Genomic DNA, 16,989 nt, shown 5'->3' on the forward strand with positions numbered 1-16,989 from the left:
TATAGGGCAGCCCCCATAGGCAGACTCTGTAGCATAAGGCAGCCCCCATAGGCAGACTCTGTAGTATAAGGTAGCCCACATAGGCAGACTCTGTAGTATAAGGTAGCCCCCATAGGCAGACTCTGTAGTATAAGGCAGCCCCCCATAGGCAGACTCTGTAGTGTAAGGCAGCCCCCATATGCAGACTCTGTAGTATAAGGCAGCCCCATAGGCAGACTCTGCAGTATAAGGCAGTCTCCATAGGCAGACTCTATAGCACAAGGCAGTCCCACATAGGCTGACTCTATAGCACAAGGCAGCCCCCATAGGCAGACTATGTAGTATAAGGAAGCCCCCCATAGGCAGACTCTATTTTATAAGGCAGCACCCCATTGGCAGACTCTGTAGTATATGGAATCCCCCCATAGGCAGACTGTAGTATAAGGAATCCCCCTATAGGCAGACTCTGTAGTATAAGGGAGCCCCCATAAAAAATAAATACTCGCCTCTCTTCTACCTGGTTCCTCCACTGCTCTGAGCGCCCACACGCCTCCGGACAGTGCGCTCCGAGCAGTAACATCATCGTGACCCCTGTCAGTGTCCGCGTCAGTGACGTCAGAGTCTTCAGGTTGTAATCACACTAGCGTATAGCATCGCATGTGAGAGCATCAGATGCAATATGCCAATGACACTCGGCTCCAGTGAGTTGAGTGTCAGTGCTCTGTGTTTTGTTCCTCTCACATGAGAGAATCGCAGTACATGTGGGGAAGAGTCGGAGAAAGTATTTTATCCATATCCTAAATTGCCTGTCTTGGTGTATAGCGGACTGCACTGGGATGACATCCAAGTGCAGTCTGATGTTTCACATGCACCCATATACTTGTAAGCTGAGTCTCGTTGCCAATCGCAGCATGCTGTGATTGTTTTCTCATGTCGAATTGGCATGAGAAAATAATCGCTAATCTGCACTGCCCCATAGTATAACATTGGGTCAAGTGCTATCCTATAAATCATCGGATAGCACTTGATCGTGTTATACTCTCGTGTGAGCGAGGCTTCAGGAATATAATACTGTGTGTGTGTGTGTGTGGGGAAAATGTGCAGTGAGGGCATATTGTACTGTTTGGGGGGCAACGTACTGTGTGAGTAAACCATACAGTGTGTATGTGCAGGGGGGATCTGTTGGGGTATCATACTGTGTGTAGGTAACTGTGTGGACATCATAGTGTAGGTGGATGGCTGTGTGAGATGAATGTGTTGTGTGGGAATGTACTGTGGGGATATCATATTGTCTGTGGGAGGAATCTAGTGTGGTGTATATTACTGTATAGTGGGACACTGTGAGGTCATCACATGCTCCGTGGGCACGTCGTACTGTGTGGGGGATAGTGATTGCAATGAAAGGGGTACCATACTGTATGGGAAGACTGATGGGCTTCATTGTGTTTGCACGTTTAAAGAGCTAGGGAAGGAAAAGGTACTGGCTTAGCGTAAAAAATAAAGTGCCATGCAGCGCACTGCCGTATCTCTCCTTCTTTCTTATCTTTCAAAGTTAGTAGTTATGAGGTACTATTGAGGCTATTGAATGTGGACTATTTTAGATTTATGAAATCAAGCCAGATGCAATTTTCAGCAGGAGTCTTGCAGTAACCTGAGGTAATGTTAACAAATGATTTTGTACAGAGTTATGCCTCATAGTCCTGGTGTTTGAAACAAGACTGGTGGGGACTTTGAGGCACACTGGGTTAAATACTGTAAGTGAGAACAGTATCACTTGGGAGCATTCCAGGCTGAACAGTGAGGATGATTTGGAAGACTGACTATTACATTTGCATGTCTTCTCAGCTGTCTGATAGCTCCAGAGGGGATGAACGGTTTTACACTGTCATGCAACACTGTTCCTTCATTTTTGCTGGCATATTTATTAAATGCTGGTTAGGAGGAAATAGTTTTCCCTAATGAGTCTTAAAGATACTTAAATAGAAATGCTCATACAATTATAAATAAAACAGTGAGGAAACGGACCTCCCCAAGGGTATAAAGAACACACAAGGACAAGAAAACCCTGTTACTGCTCACCGCATTCTTCCGGCTCCCCATGGCATACGCTCTATGACATAGATAGATAGCTAGAGTGAAACAGTGGGTTTTATTTGGCTGATACTTTCGAAAAGCATTTTTGTAAAATAATATTTCTGAAAATCCCAGCAATCTGAAACAAGCATTTGTTTAAGACACTTTAGTCCTGAATTGTACCGATCATGAAATCCAGGCTGTAATACTGAAACCGCAGTCTCTCATCTTATTTTATGGATCCAATGACTCTACAGATTCAACTTATACTGGGTAGATTGTTTCGGTGTCATATTTATCTGTTCTGTATTATCTCACAAATTGAGGATTGTTTTCTCAGCTTATTGTAAATGAAATTGGATGCTGCTTGTAGATATGTCATGTTCATGCATTTACTCTGAGATGTAACCCTGTCGTGAGCAAAGGTCAAATATCCAGCCTATCTCCTGAATAAATTGGGAACTAGGTTCACGTTAGATATATTTTCCTTTAGTGTTGTGAACAATGGGACCAGAGACATATGAGTTTCCATTCCCCTTTGGGCGTGTGGCTAAATACGAGAGAATTGAGTAATCTAAACCTTTTTATGGTTTTGTACAAACTGAATCAATACAGAATGTTGGCTTTATCTTTGTAACTTACTGCTGTTCTCATAGAAACGTGGTCAGTTTAGAAATGTCTTACGCCAAGTGAGAGATATTCAGAGAGGGGTTTCTTTTCACACTTGTGTTTTTGTTATCACATTTTCATTGATTTTTGAAGGTCAGAATAATATAGTATGTTAACAGGAACACATGGGCTACTTGCACAGTGAACAAGTCTGTATGATCATGTTCACACACCACCAAGAAACCTGAAGACACAAAAGAGAATAGTAAAACCAAAAACACTCAGTTTGAAAAAATGTTGCAGTAATCCGCAAGTGCTAGTAAAAGATGTAAAAAACAGGGTATTTGGTTGATACGTTTTTTGCAAAAAATGTATACTAAGCTGCTCTACCAATCTTCACGGTATACCCTTATCAGAGCAGTCCTAACTAATGTATGCAATCCCTATCTGATGTATTTAAAAACCTGATCATCTGTATATAACCTGTGTGAACAGGGTTCAGAGAGGAAAAATCCATGTGTGCATACAGGGTAGAACAGCTTTTGTGCAGATAGCCCATGTGTTCCTGTTTCCATAATTGTTCTCTTGTGTCTACAAGACTGGGGAGTTCCACCACTCCTCTTGGGCTATCTGCACAAAAGCTGTTCTACCCTGTATGCACACATGGATTTTTCCTCTCTGAACCCTGTTCACACAGGTTATATACAGATGATCAGGTTTTTAAATACATCAGATAGGGATTGCATACATTAGTTAGGACTGCTCTGATAAGGGTATACCGTGAAGATTGGTAGAGCAGCTTAGTATACATTTTTTGCAAAAAACGTATCAACCAAATACCCTGTTTTTTACATCTTTTACTAGCACTTGCGGATTACTGCAACATTTTTTCAAACTGAGTGTTTTTGGTTTTACTATTCTCTTTTGTGTCTTCAGGTTTCTTGGTGGTGTGTGAACATGATCATACAGACTTGTTCACTGTGCAAGTAGCCCATGTGTTCCTGTTTCCATAATTGTTCTCTTGTGTCTACAAGACTGGGGAGTTCCACCACTCCTCTTGGGCTATCTGCACAAAAGCTGTTCTACCCTGTATGCACACATGGATTTTTCCTCTCTGAACCCTGTTCACACAGGTTATATACAGATGATCAGGTTTTTAAATACATCAGATAGGGATTGCATACATTAGTTAGGACTGCTCTGATAAGGGTATACCGTGAAGATTGGTAGAGCAGCTTAGTATACATTTTTTGCAAAAAACGTATCAACCAAATACCCTGTTTTTTACATCTTTTACTAGCACTTGCGGATTACTGCAACATTTTTTCAAACTGAGTGTTTTTGGTTTTACTATTCTCTTTTGTGTCTTCAGGTTTCTTGGTGGTGTGTGAACATGATCATACAGACTTGTTCACTGTGCAAGTAGCCCATGTGTTCCTGTTTCCATAATTGTTCTCTTGTGTCTACAAGACTGGGGAGTTCCACCACTCCTCTTGGGCTATCTGCACAAAAGCTGTTCTACCCTGTATGCACACATGGATTTTTCCTCTCTGAACCCTGTTCACACAGGTTATATACAGATGATCAGGTTTTTAAATACATCAGATAGGGATTGCATACATTAGTTAGGACTGCTCTGATAAGGGTATACCATGAAGATTGGTAGAGCAGCTTAGTATACATTTTTTGCAAAAAACGTATCAACCAAATACCCTGTTTTTTACATCTTTTACTAGCACTTGCAGATTACTGCAACATTTTTTCAAACTGAGTGTTTTTGGTTTTACTATTCTCTTTTGTGTCTTCTAATATAGTATGTTGTAGTATGTTCAGTATAGAAACGAAAAATGTGATGGCAAAATAATCATATCAGACCAACCAAATTCGTCATAGCTGATGCACAATATCCTTCATGATTTGTAAAGTGAAACCATGATGACATTGTACAAATGCCCATTACTACAAGATCTAACCAATCAATTAATCAGGTGGCAGTAACTCCTAACAAAAAAAGGAGCCATAATGACCCATTCCATATCTGTACAAGCCTATTACCAAATCAACCAATCACGTGGCAGTAACTCGACAAGTAAAAAAGTCAAGACAGACTATGAAAGAAACATTGCCTCCCCATTCATCAATTGCATTTATTAAGTAATGGTTGTGTCTTGACATTGTTTTAATTTGTGAACTTTGTGCCAAATTCATTAAAATGGTCAACAATGTTTTGTGAATTTGGCACAAATAAAAAAAAAATTAAAGGGAACCGGTCATGAGGTTTGGCTGATAAGAGTTACGGCCACCACCTTTCAGGGCTGATATAATGCTGTATATAAGCCCCCCAAGCCGACCTGCAAGAGAAGAAAAATAACTTTTATTATACTCACCTGCGGGGCGGTGAAGTCCGATGGGTGCTGCCAGTAGTGTAGCTACCGGGGGGGGGGGCAGAGGGGGCCATCGCCCACCCAGAGCTACAGTACTGTAACTGCATCGGTGGGTGCAGCTCGCCGATACAGTTACATTCTGCAGCAGAGAAGGGAGAATCGATCTCCCTGCACTGCCTCCCAGCCGCTATGGGGCCCCTTAGCAGGCGGGGGGAGGTCGGTGCCAGCAGTAGGCCCCCACCCATCATCGCAGTTTCAGCTGTATGGCATTCAGCTGACTGCAATGATGAGAGAAGGAGCATTACTCTCCCTCTCCCATCATCCCCCTGTCAGCGTCTGACGTCACCGATGCCGACACTGGCAGGGGGTTGCGATGACATTACTACTCGGCGCCCGCGGTCCAGAGACGTGCAGTCGTTCAAAGCAGCGATGAAACCAGGAGGAAGAGAGGTGAGTATTGGATTTATTTTTTTGGGGGTGCATCATGTTATAGTCTGCCTTTGGGGGGTGTATTATACTGTAGAGGCTGCCTATGGGTATGCAATATAGTATACAGGCTGCCTATGAGGATGCAATATAGTATAATGCATCCCTACAGGCAGCCTGTATACATAATATAATTCACCCCCAGGCATGTGTAGAATATTGCATCCCCATAGGCAGCATGTATAGTATATTGCACCCACATCCATAGGCAGCCTGTATAGTATAATGCATAGCCAGCCTGTATAGTATATTGAATATACTATACAGGCTGCCTATGGATGGGGGTGCAATATACTATGTATGCTGCCTATGGGGGTGCAATATACTATATATGCTGCCTATTGGGTGCATTATACTATGTATACAGGCTGCATATGGGGGTGCATTATACTATACAGGCTGCATATGGGGGTGCAGTATACTAAACAGGCTGCCTATGGGGATGCATTATACTATACAGGCTGCATATGGGTGTGTAATATAAAATACAGGCTGCCTATAGTGATGCATGTTACTATACAGGCTACCTATGGGGGTGCATTATGCTGTACAGGCTACCTATGGGGGTGGAATATACCATACAGGCTACCTATGGGGGTGCATTATACTATACAGCAGGGGTGTCAAACTGCATTCCTCGAGGGCTGCAAACAGGTCATGTTTTCAGGATTTCCTTGTACTGCACAGGTGATAATTTAATCATCTACACAAATAATGAGTTGGTGATTAAATTATCACCTGTGCAGTACAAGGAAATCCTGAAAATATGACCTGTTTGCAGCCCTCGAGGAATGCAGTTTGACACCCCTGCTATACAGGCTACCTATGGGGGTGCAATATACTATACAAGCTACCTATGGGGGTGCATTATAATATACAGGCTGCCTATGGGGAATGCATTATACTATACAAGCTTCCTATACTATATATTATATTAGGGGCTGCATTATACTATAGAGGCTTCCTATGGGGGTGCATTATATTAGGGGCCGCATTACACTATAATGGCCGCCTATGAGGTGCATTATATTAGGGGCTGCATTGCCCTATAGAGGCTGCCTATGGGGGTGCATTATACTATATGGAGGCCTATGGGGAGTGCATTATACTATATGGAGGCCTATGGGGAGAAACGATACTCCTTAGACCCCAGTCCAGAGCCTCTCACCTAGCCAAATTAGTTCTCATGCTTCGCACTGACGAGGGCCAACAGCCCGAAACACCATGTCTGCGAATTGAGATACTGATTTGGCTTTTATCCTAAGTCATATTGCACGACTCGTTAAAGGGTTGCTTGTGACTTGTAGGATCGCTACTTCCAACAGGTGGCGCTATAGAGTTTAAGTCCTCTTTTTCTCAGAAGAGGCAATTTGTATGTAGTCGCCTCTGTTAATTTTTCGGCCTATAGAAAAAAAAATTAAAGGTCTTGGACAACTCCTTTAATGACACAATATGATATAAGATAATTAGAAAGTAAAGATGTTACACTGGTATGGTGTTGGGGCTGCAGGTGAAAGATATGACCGTGTGGCAAAAACCTAAATGTTATTGATGCTTTTATATTACAGCCATGTCTTTGTCTCTCCCTGCTTATCATTAACAGCCATTACATGACAGAGGCAGAGTTAGCCTCGCTACCACTATAGATCTAATGGAAAAATGGTTTGACAGTGATAAGACTCCCAAGATCTATCTTAAGACAATTCCATTTGAATCTGAACTGAAACAATTAGTTTGTTCTATGGAGATGTAGCATGGACTGATTTAAAAATAGCATAAAAATAATATGAAAAATAATTATTATAATATTTAATATGGAAAATCTGTTTTACGGTATGCTATGGTCAATCAATTGTTTCCCATGTGTGATTTCAAACTGAATTATTATTTCAGGACTGGGAATTTCCTCACTTCATGGGTGATGTGGATGTTAATCTCCCTGGTCTGCCAACTGCTCACATGCAGTTCAGAGTACCATACTGTCACAGGATATTAAAAGAAGAATACCATATACATATAACAGGTACAGCATGTTGTTGGTTAAAGGATGATATCTTTATTGTGTAAAAAGTAACCATCATTTTAATTCTTATTTCATAAATCATTAGTATACATGAAAATAAGCAACTTTGTAATATATCTTTAGAGAAATCTGCTTCTTTCTCCTTCTGGACTGATATTTAATTTTCATAATTATCAAATCACGGATAAAATCTGTATTCAGTGAAGACAAGTTATTACATTACTGAGATGGGAGATGACAGTTGGTGCTTTATTATTATTATTTATTGTTATAGCGCCATTTATTCCATGGAGCTTTACATGTGAGGAGGGGTATACATAATAAAAACAAGTACAATAATCTTAAACAATACAAGTCATAAATGGTACAGGAGGAGTGAGGACCCTGCCCGCGAAGGCTCACAATCTACAAGGGATGGGTGAGAATACAGTAGGTGAGGATAGAGCGGGTCATGCAGCGGTTTGGTCGATCGGTGGTTACTGCAGGTTGTAGGCTTGTCGGAAGAGGTTGGTCTTCAGGTTCTTTTTGAAGGTTTCGATGGTAGGCGAGAGTCTGATGTGTTGTGGTAGAGGGTTCCAGAGTAGAGGTGATGCGCGAGAGAAATCTTGTATACGATTGTGGGAAGAGGAGATAAGACGGGAGTAGAGAAGGAGATCTTGTGAGGATCGGAGGTTGCGTGTAGGTAAGTACCGGGAGACGAGGTCACAGATGTATGGAGGAGACAGGTTGTGGATGGCTTTGTACGTCATGGTTAGGGTTTTGTACTGGAGTCTCTGGGCAATGGGGAGCCAGTGAAGGGATTGACAGAGGGGAGAGGCCGGGGAATAGCGGGGGGACAGGTGGATTAGTCGGGCAGCAGAGTTTAGAATAGATTGGAGGGGTGCGAGAGTGTTAGAGGGGAGGCCACAGAGCAGGAGGTTGCAGTAGTCAAGGCGAGAGATGATGAGGGCATGGACTAGGGTTTTTGCAGATTCATGGTTGAGGAATGAACGGATTCGTGAAATATTTTTGAGTTGAAGTCAGCAGGAAGTGGAAAGGGCTTGGATATGTGGTTTGAAGGAGAGATCAGCGTCACGGATTACCCCGAGGCAGTGAGCTTGTAAGGACTGGGGGGAGTGGGCAGCCATTTACTGTAATGGATAGGTTCGTTGGGGGGGTCGCGTGAGATGGGGAAAAGATGATGAATTCTGTTTTGTCCATGTTAAGTTTGAGAAATCTAGCGGAGAAGAAGGATGAAATAGTGGACAGACATTGAGGGATTCTGGTTAGAAGGGAGGTGATATCTGGTCCAGAGATGTAGATCTGTGTGTCATCAGCATAGATATGATACTGAAAGCCATGAGATTCTATGAGCTGTCCCAGGCCAAAGGTGTAAATGGAGAAGAGCAGGGGCCCAAGGACTGAGCCTTGTGGGACTCCGACAGATAGGGGGCCAGGTGAGGAGGTGGTGTGTGAGTGGGAGACGCTGAATGTCCGGTCTGTTATGTATGATGAGATCCAGGATAGGGCCAAGTCTGTGATGCCAAGGGATGAGAGGGTCTGTAATAATAGGGAATGGTCCACTGTGTCAAAGGCAGCCGACAGGTCGAGGAGGAGGAGGACAGAGTAGTGTCGCTTGCTCTTGGCGGTTAAGAGGTCATTGGTGACCTTAGTTAGGGCAGTTTCAGTGGAATGGTGTGACCGGAAGCCAGATTGTAAGCGGTCAAAGAGGGAGCAAGAAGAGAGATGGGAGGACAGTTCAAGGTAAACGTAAAACAAGGTAAACGGGGTACCGCAGGGGTCGGTATTGGGACCTGTTCTCTTCAACATATTCATTAATGATCTCGTAGAAGGTTTACACAGTAAAATATCGATATTTGCAGATGATACAAAACTATGTAAAGCAGTTAATACAAGAGAAGATAGTATTCTGCTACAGATGGATCTGGATAAGTTGGAAACTTGGGCTGAAAGGTGGCAGATGAGGTTTAACAATGATAAATGTAAGGTTATACACATGGGAAGAAGGAATCAATATCACCATTACACACTGAACGGGAAACCACTGGGTAAATCTGACAGGGAGAAGGACTTGGGGATCCTAGTTAATGATAAACTTACCTGGAGCAGCCAGTGCCAGGCAGCAGCTGCCAAGGCAAACAGGATCATGGGGTGCATTAAAAGAGGTCTGGATACACATGATGAGAGCATTATACTGCCTCTGTACAAATCCCTAGTTAGACCGCACATGGAGTACTGTGTCCAGTTTTGGGCACCGGTGCTCAGGAAGGATATAATGGAACTAGAGAGAGTACAAAGGAGGGCAACAAAATTAATAAAGGGGATGGGAGAACTACAATACCCAGATAGATTAGCGAAATTAGGATTATTTAGTCTAGAAAAAAGACGACTGAGGGGCGATCTCATAACCATGTATAAGTATATAAGGGGACAATACAAATATCTCGCTGAGGTTCTGTTTATATCAAGGAAGGTGACGGCCACAAGGGGGCATTCTTTGCGTCTGGAGGAGAGAAGGTTTTTCCACCAACATAGAAGAGGATTCTTTACTGTTAGGGCAGTGAGAATCTGGAATTGCTTGCCTGAGGAGGTGGTGATGGCGAACTCAGTCGAGGGGTTCAAGAGAGGCCTGGATGTCTTCCTGGAGCAGAACAATATTGTATCATACAATTAGGTTCTGTAGAAGGATGTAGATCTGGGGATTTATTATGATGGCATATAGGCTGAACTGGATGGACAAATGTCTTTTTTCGGCCTTACTAACTATGTTACTATGTTACTATGTTCCAGTAGTTTGGAGGCATAAGGGAGAAGTGATATAGGGCGATAGCTAGATACAGAGGATGGGTCAAGAGAGGGCTTTTTGAGGATAGGTGTGATGGAGGCATGTTTAAAGCTTGAGGGGAAAACACCAGTTGTTAGTGATAGGTTGAAGAGATGGGTTAGGGTTGGGATGAAGACTGTGGTGAGGTTTGGGATGAGGTGGGATGGGAGCGGGTCAAGTGCACAGGTGGTGAGATGCGATCTTGAGAGTAGAGTGGAGAGTTGATCTTCTGTAATGGTGGAGAAGTTGGCTTTGGAGGTGGAGGGTTGGGAAGTCGGAAGGAAGCGCTCTGAGGGTTGTTGACCAAAACTGTCTCTGCTTATAATATTCTATGTAGAGGGGAGGGAGGAGCTAAAAATTCCTCCTCCTCTCTATGTAAAATCTTATCAGTAGCAGCCTCCATCTCCTATCTCAGTGATGTAAAAATTTGTCCTCACTGAATACAGATTTTACCCATGAAATGAGAATTTTGAAAAAGAAAGATCAGTCCAGAAGAAGAAAGAAGCAGATTTCTCATATGAGATATATTACAAAATTTATTGTTTCACACATACTATGGATTTATAGAATACAAATTAAAACACTGGTTATTCTTTAATCTTTACAATTTATTTATTCTATATATTGTCAAACTGTGTACAATAGTCTGCAATGTTTTTTTAAGAAAAAAATGCCTGTCCATGTTATTATTTTACATCTATAACCAATTGTTTCTTACTTTTTATATGTACTTTACATGCTGCATTTGCTATTGTGACTTTTCTCTGCAAAGTTTGGTCATACTGTTTGGGTTCAAATCCCATTTTCAATGGTATTTGTTTAATTTTTTTCCTGTGATTTATAATATGTATTTTTTGAAAAGCAGTATATGTTTTCTCATTATGCGTATGCACTATAATTCTTGCATATGGTTGATGATGCGTACAGTGTACATAATAAGTCTACACACAACTATTAAAATGCCATGTTTTTGTCATGTAGAAAAATCATACCAAAAAGAGTAATTTCAGAAGTTTTTCCACCTTCAGTGTCATGCCAGACATAAGAAGATTATGGGTGATTGTTGTCACTTGCAGTAAACAGCCAGAAATTTCAGTAGCTCCTATAATATTACTGTAGGCCTTTTAGCAGCTTTCTGGGTAACTTTTCTTTTTGTCTCTTCATCAATTTTTGAGGGATGTCTAATTCTACGTAAAGTCAAATTTAAGCCACTTTTTGATCACTGTCTTCAAAGTGTTTCATGGTATAACTAATTTCTTCAAAAATGTTTTGTACCCTTCTCCTGACTAACAACATTTAACAATGAAGTCCCTTTGCTGTGTTGTAAGCTGTTTACAGACCATGGCTTTTGCTGTAAAATAGAATCAGATTGTAACATTGGACTGAAAAAGCTTAAAAAGACTTAAAGGGAGTCTGTTAGTAGAATCAACCCTCCTAAGAAATCTATATAGGCATGCAGTTCATAGGACGCTGAATAACGTGGAGAAAACTGCAGTTTGTATGTTCTCCCAGTATTCGCTTTGGTTTCTCTGGGTTATTCCCACACTTCAAAGAAATACTTATATTGTGAGCAACAATGTGGAAAGTAACGATGTCGGCAAAGTGCTATGGGAATTAATGGCGCTATATACCGTAAGTAAAATATAAAAATACATCTACAACATAAAATTGGTCTATGGAGTACACTAAGGTTTTTTAAAAATGTGGCAAGCACATGTGCCTTTATATGTGACTTGATTATCTTAAAAAAGTGAAAAGGCCAAGCAAGCTATGTACTGATTACTTCTTAAAATCAACAGATGTGATCCTCTTTTCTAAACTTCGTCTGGTTCTTGCTTACTTATTATCATGTCTCTAGGGAAAAAATGGCATCAGAAGGCAGAGAGATGTCCTGGTATTATATTCGTCTGGTACTGGCCTTGTATTCATTAATTACTGTGCAACATGCCACAATTAAACTTCTTTAATTATAGTTCTTCTTCTTTAACTTCTTTAACTTATAATTTAAGTTATATGGATACATGTTTAGGAACATTATCCCCTGCTCTGTTCACCAGTAGTGGCTTGTTAGTGGGATAAAAGGATTTACATGGGTTTTTGTAAATAAAATTTAGTGGACATTTAAAAAAAAAGAGAAAAACTTACGCAAGTATTTTGTTTTCCAGCCTGGATACAATTCTTTATAAAAAGGTTACTTTAGCCGAATCAAAGGAAATCAAGTATTGTATGGTCTTGTACAGTACAATACACTTGTTGTCCATACTTTTTCTTGGATAGAGAGAGAAAGCTGTAGATAATTTTATCTCATAGGGCTTTTTTTTGTGCTACTAAGCTCAAAGATCGCTGCACAAAGCACATTAGCCAATAAATATTGTATATTGTCTGTGTTGATTATGCTTTCCAGTGCTTTAAGATATGTGCAGTTATCTTCCAGCTCAGGACTATGGCATAAAAGGACTTGACAGCAGAGATATCAATCACCATGCACTCTCTCTCCTCCACAAAAGCTCCTCATATTGTAATCATAACTGAGCAACACAGCAGTGACAAGTCTAGAATTATTCTTTATTAATACTGTAATTACCCTTCAAGAACTTATCCAGTTCATCTTTATTATAGAGTATTGTGATTAGTACTTTTATGGGTGTTTACTATATTATTTCCTTTTTGTTCTTCCATGTAGGTAAATGGTTTAACTATGGCATTATATTCCTTGTATTAATCCTTGATCTCAATATGTGGAAGAATCAAATCTTTTACAAGCCCCCTGCATATGGTCAATACATAGGCCCTGGCCAGAAGATATATACGGTTGAAGATTCCGAAAGCTTGCAGAATCTTAATCAATCAACTTTATCATGGGAATGGAGATCAAACCATACTGACCCGTATACCAATCGAAGTTATGTCGATGGAGACATGTTCTTACACAGCAGATTTACTGGAGCAAGTCTGAATGTGAAATGCTTGGCTTTCATTCCAAGTCTCATGGCATTTGTGTTATTTGGATTTTTCATTTCATTATTTGGGCGATTTCAGAAAAGTGAACAAGGAATGGAAAATAAAGATAAATCTTATAAACGCATCAACAGGAAATCTCCTTCTGAGCACAGCAAGGAAATGGGAATGACCATAGAAAACCTTCAGGCAGTTGTAGAGGAACCTTTATGCCTACATGATCCAACGCTCTTAGCTCCAAGGACAAAAGAAAATGAAATACTGTGTTACCCTCCAGCAACAGAATTAGACAATCTTCCCTCTATAACAGAGACAGAGCCAGCTGCAGACATTGTTCCTTATGACGATCCAATTAGTTAACAATGTTACATGTGTCGCAATAATATATGATTATATATACTGTATGTATGTATATATATATATATATATATATATATATAGACACAGTATACATACAGTGTATATAGATGATTTCTTACTTTTACCTTTTGTAAAAAAAAATGCGCATAAGGTTAAAGGTTATTCTGGTGCTCAAAAAGTTACAACCCGCACATTTTTGTATTTTGTTGTCTGTGCCTATATTTGACTTTCCTTAAAAGAAGTGTGTCAGGTTAGGCCAATTCCTAATGTGGAAGGGTGGATAGCAATACTTAAGCCACAACTACTGCTCCCACTAGCACTGGTTTATTTATATATGTGTGTTTATATACAGGGTGGGCCATTTATATGGATACATCTAAATAAAATACTGTTTGTGGCACATTAGTATATGGGAGGGGTAAAACTTTTCAAGATGGGTGGTGACCATGGCAGACATTTTGAAGTCTGCCATTTTGGATCCAGCTTTATTTTTTTCAATGAGAAGAGGGTCATGTGGCGTCAAACTTATTGAGAATTTCACAAGAAAAACAATGGTGTGCTTGGTTTTAACATAACTTTATTCTTTCATGAGTTATTTACAAGTTTATGACCACTTATAAAATGTGTTCAAAGTGCTGCCCATTGTGTTGGATTGTCAATGCAACCCTCTTCTCCCACTCTTTCACCGCAGAAGAAATGCCAGTACAGGCTTCCAATATGCGTTGTTTCAGATGCTGCACATCTCATATCTTCACAGCATAGACAATTGCCAATTGACAGTTGTTTAAAGTGAGGTTCATGTTCCAATTTTTGTTTTGCCCATTCTGCAAATTCAGCATGCCAATCTGGGTCATCCTCGTTGAGATGCTGCAGCAGCTGGATTTTGTAGGGATGCCATTTCTGAGTGATAATATCCACCGAAGGGATGTTTGACTGATGCCACTCTACATTGACATGCGGCGAGTGCTACGCTGTGGGCTTTTGCTGAATGAAGCTAGGACAGCCAATGGTGTTTCTTCATTATTGAGAATTTCACAAGAAAAACAATGGTGTGCTTGGTTTTAACATAACTTTATTCTTTCATGAGTTATTTAAAAATTTCTCTCTGTTTACAGCCATTGACATGTCACAGAGGTTAACACATGAGGAGCGGATACTGGAAGCCTGTGCTAGCATTTCTTCTGCGGTGTTTCTATCAGTGTGTCAAGAGTGGGAGAAGAGGGTTTCATTGACAATCCAACACAATGGGAAGCACTTTGAACACATTTTATAAGTGGTCATAAACTTGTAAATAACTCATGAAAGAATAAAGTCACGTTAAAACCAAGCACACCATTGTTTTTCTTGTGAAATTCTCAATAAGTTTGATGTGTCACGTGACCCTCTTCTCATTGGAAAAAATAAAGTTGGATCCAAATAGCCGACTTCAAAATGGCCACCATGGTCACCACCCATCTTGAAAAGTTTTCCCCCTCCCATATATCAATGTGCCACAAACAGGAAGTTGATATCACCAACCATTCCCATTTTATTTAGATGTATCCATATAAATGGCCCACCCTGTATATACACTGCTCAAAAAAATAAAGGGAACACTAAAATCCACATCCTAGATATCACTGAATGAAATATTGCAGTTGTAAATCTTTATTCATTACATAGTGGAATGTGTTGAGAACAATAAAACCTAAAAATGATCAGCGTAAATCACAACTAATATCCCACGGAGGTCTGAGGTTGGAATGATGCTCAAAATCAAAGTGGAAAATGAAGTTACAGGCTGATCTAACTTCAGTGGAAATGCCTCAAGACAAGGAAATGATGCTCAGTAGGGTGTGTGGCCTCCACGTGCCTGTATGACCTCGCTACAATGCCTGGGCATGCTCCTAATGAGGCGGCGGATGGTCTCCTGAGGAATCTCCTCCCAGACCTGGACTAAAGCATCCGCCAACTCCTGGACAGTCTGTGGTGCATTGTGACGTTGGTGGATGTGCGAGACATGATGTCCCAGATGTGTTCAATCGGATTCAGGTATGGGGAAAGAGCAGGCCAGTCCATAGCTTCAATGCCTTCATCTAACAGGAACTGCTTACACACTTCAGCCACATGAGGTCTGGCATTGTCCTGCATTAGGAGGAACCCAGGGCCAACCACAGCAGCATATGGTCTCACAAGGGGTCTGAGGATCTCATCTCAGTACCAAATGGCAGTCAGGCTACCTCTGGTGAGGACATGGAGGGCTGTGCTGCCCTCTAAAGAAATGCCACCCCACACCATTACTGACCCACTGCCAAATCGGTCATGCGGAAGGATGTTCAGGCAGCAGATCGCTCTCCACAGCGTCTCCAGACTCTGTCACGTCTGTTACATGTGCTCAGTGTGAACCTGCTTTCATCAGTGAAGAGCACAGGGCGCCAGTGGCAAATTTCCCAATCCTGGTGTTCTGTGGCAAATGCCAAGCATCCTGCATGGTGTTGGGCTGTGAGCACAACCCCCATCTGTGGATCAAAATAACAAAAAATTGGAGCAAACAACCAAAATATCTAAAATATATCAAATTTTATTAAATTCCATTTAAAATTGCATATCAATACAGTATACCACACAGAGCAAAAATAAAGGGTTAATGGTGCACCTTGAGTGATGGCACCCCCTGGACAAGACCATAAAGCCACTATTCCATGTGTGAGTCATACAATGAAACAAGAGCCATAAAATGCCCAGTGCATTACATAACAAAGGCTAGCTAATACAATCTCCTAAGTCACGGGTAAATGGATGCCTCCATATTAAACAGCACAGTGGCTATGCAGTAGAAAATACCCGAGACCATCAGTGGATCTTACCTATGTTCCCGTCCATGGGGATACCCACGCACCATGGGGCGCGTGGGTATCCCCATGGACGGGAACATAGGTAAGATCCACTGATGGTCTCGGGTATTTTCTACTGCATAGCCACTGTGCTGTTTAATATGGAGGGATCCATTTACCCGTGACTTAGGAGATTGTATTAGCTAGCCTTTGTTATGTAATGCACTGGGCATTTTATGGCTCTTGTTTCATTGTATGACTCACACATGGAATAGTGGCTTTATGGTCTTGTCCAGGGGGTGCCATCACTCAAGGTGCACCATTTACCCTTTATTTTTGCTCTGTGTGGTATACTGTATTGATATGCAATTTTAAATGGAATTTAATAAAATTTGATATATTTTATATATTTTGGTTGTTTGCTCCAATTTTTTGTTATTTTGAGACGTTTAGGAGCTCCAGACGATACCATTCATCTTG

The 16,989-nt window shown here is 41.1% G+C and overlaps 1 protein-coding gene across 1 annotated transcript in view; it reads left to right on the forward strand.

The window, feature by feature from the left end:
* The window catches only part of TMEM117 (transmembrane protein 117), a 629,598-nt gene extending 615,887 nt beyond the window's left edge, over positions 1-13,711 (forward strand). Inside the window, exons 7-8 of the mRNA XM_069764733.1 lie at positions 7,425-7,554; positions 13,062-13,711. Coding sequence (XP_069620834.1) covers positions 7,425-7,554; positions 13,062-13,696 — 765 coding nt within the window. The 3' untranslated portion in view covers positions 13,697-13,711. The remainder of the gene's footprint in view (positions 1-7,424; positions 7,555-13,061) is intronic.
* The last annotated feature ends 3,278 nt before the right edge of the window (positions 13,712-16,989 follow it).

Source organism: Ranitomeya imitator, chromosome 4, assembly GCF_032444005.1.
Source record: "Ranitomeya imitator isolate aRanImi1 chromosome 4, aRanImi1.pri, whole genome shotgun sequence".
Lineage (NCBI taxonomy): Eukaryota > Metazoa > Chordata > Amphibia > Anura > Dendrobatidae > Ranitomeya > Ranitomeya imitator.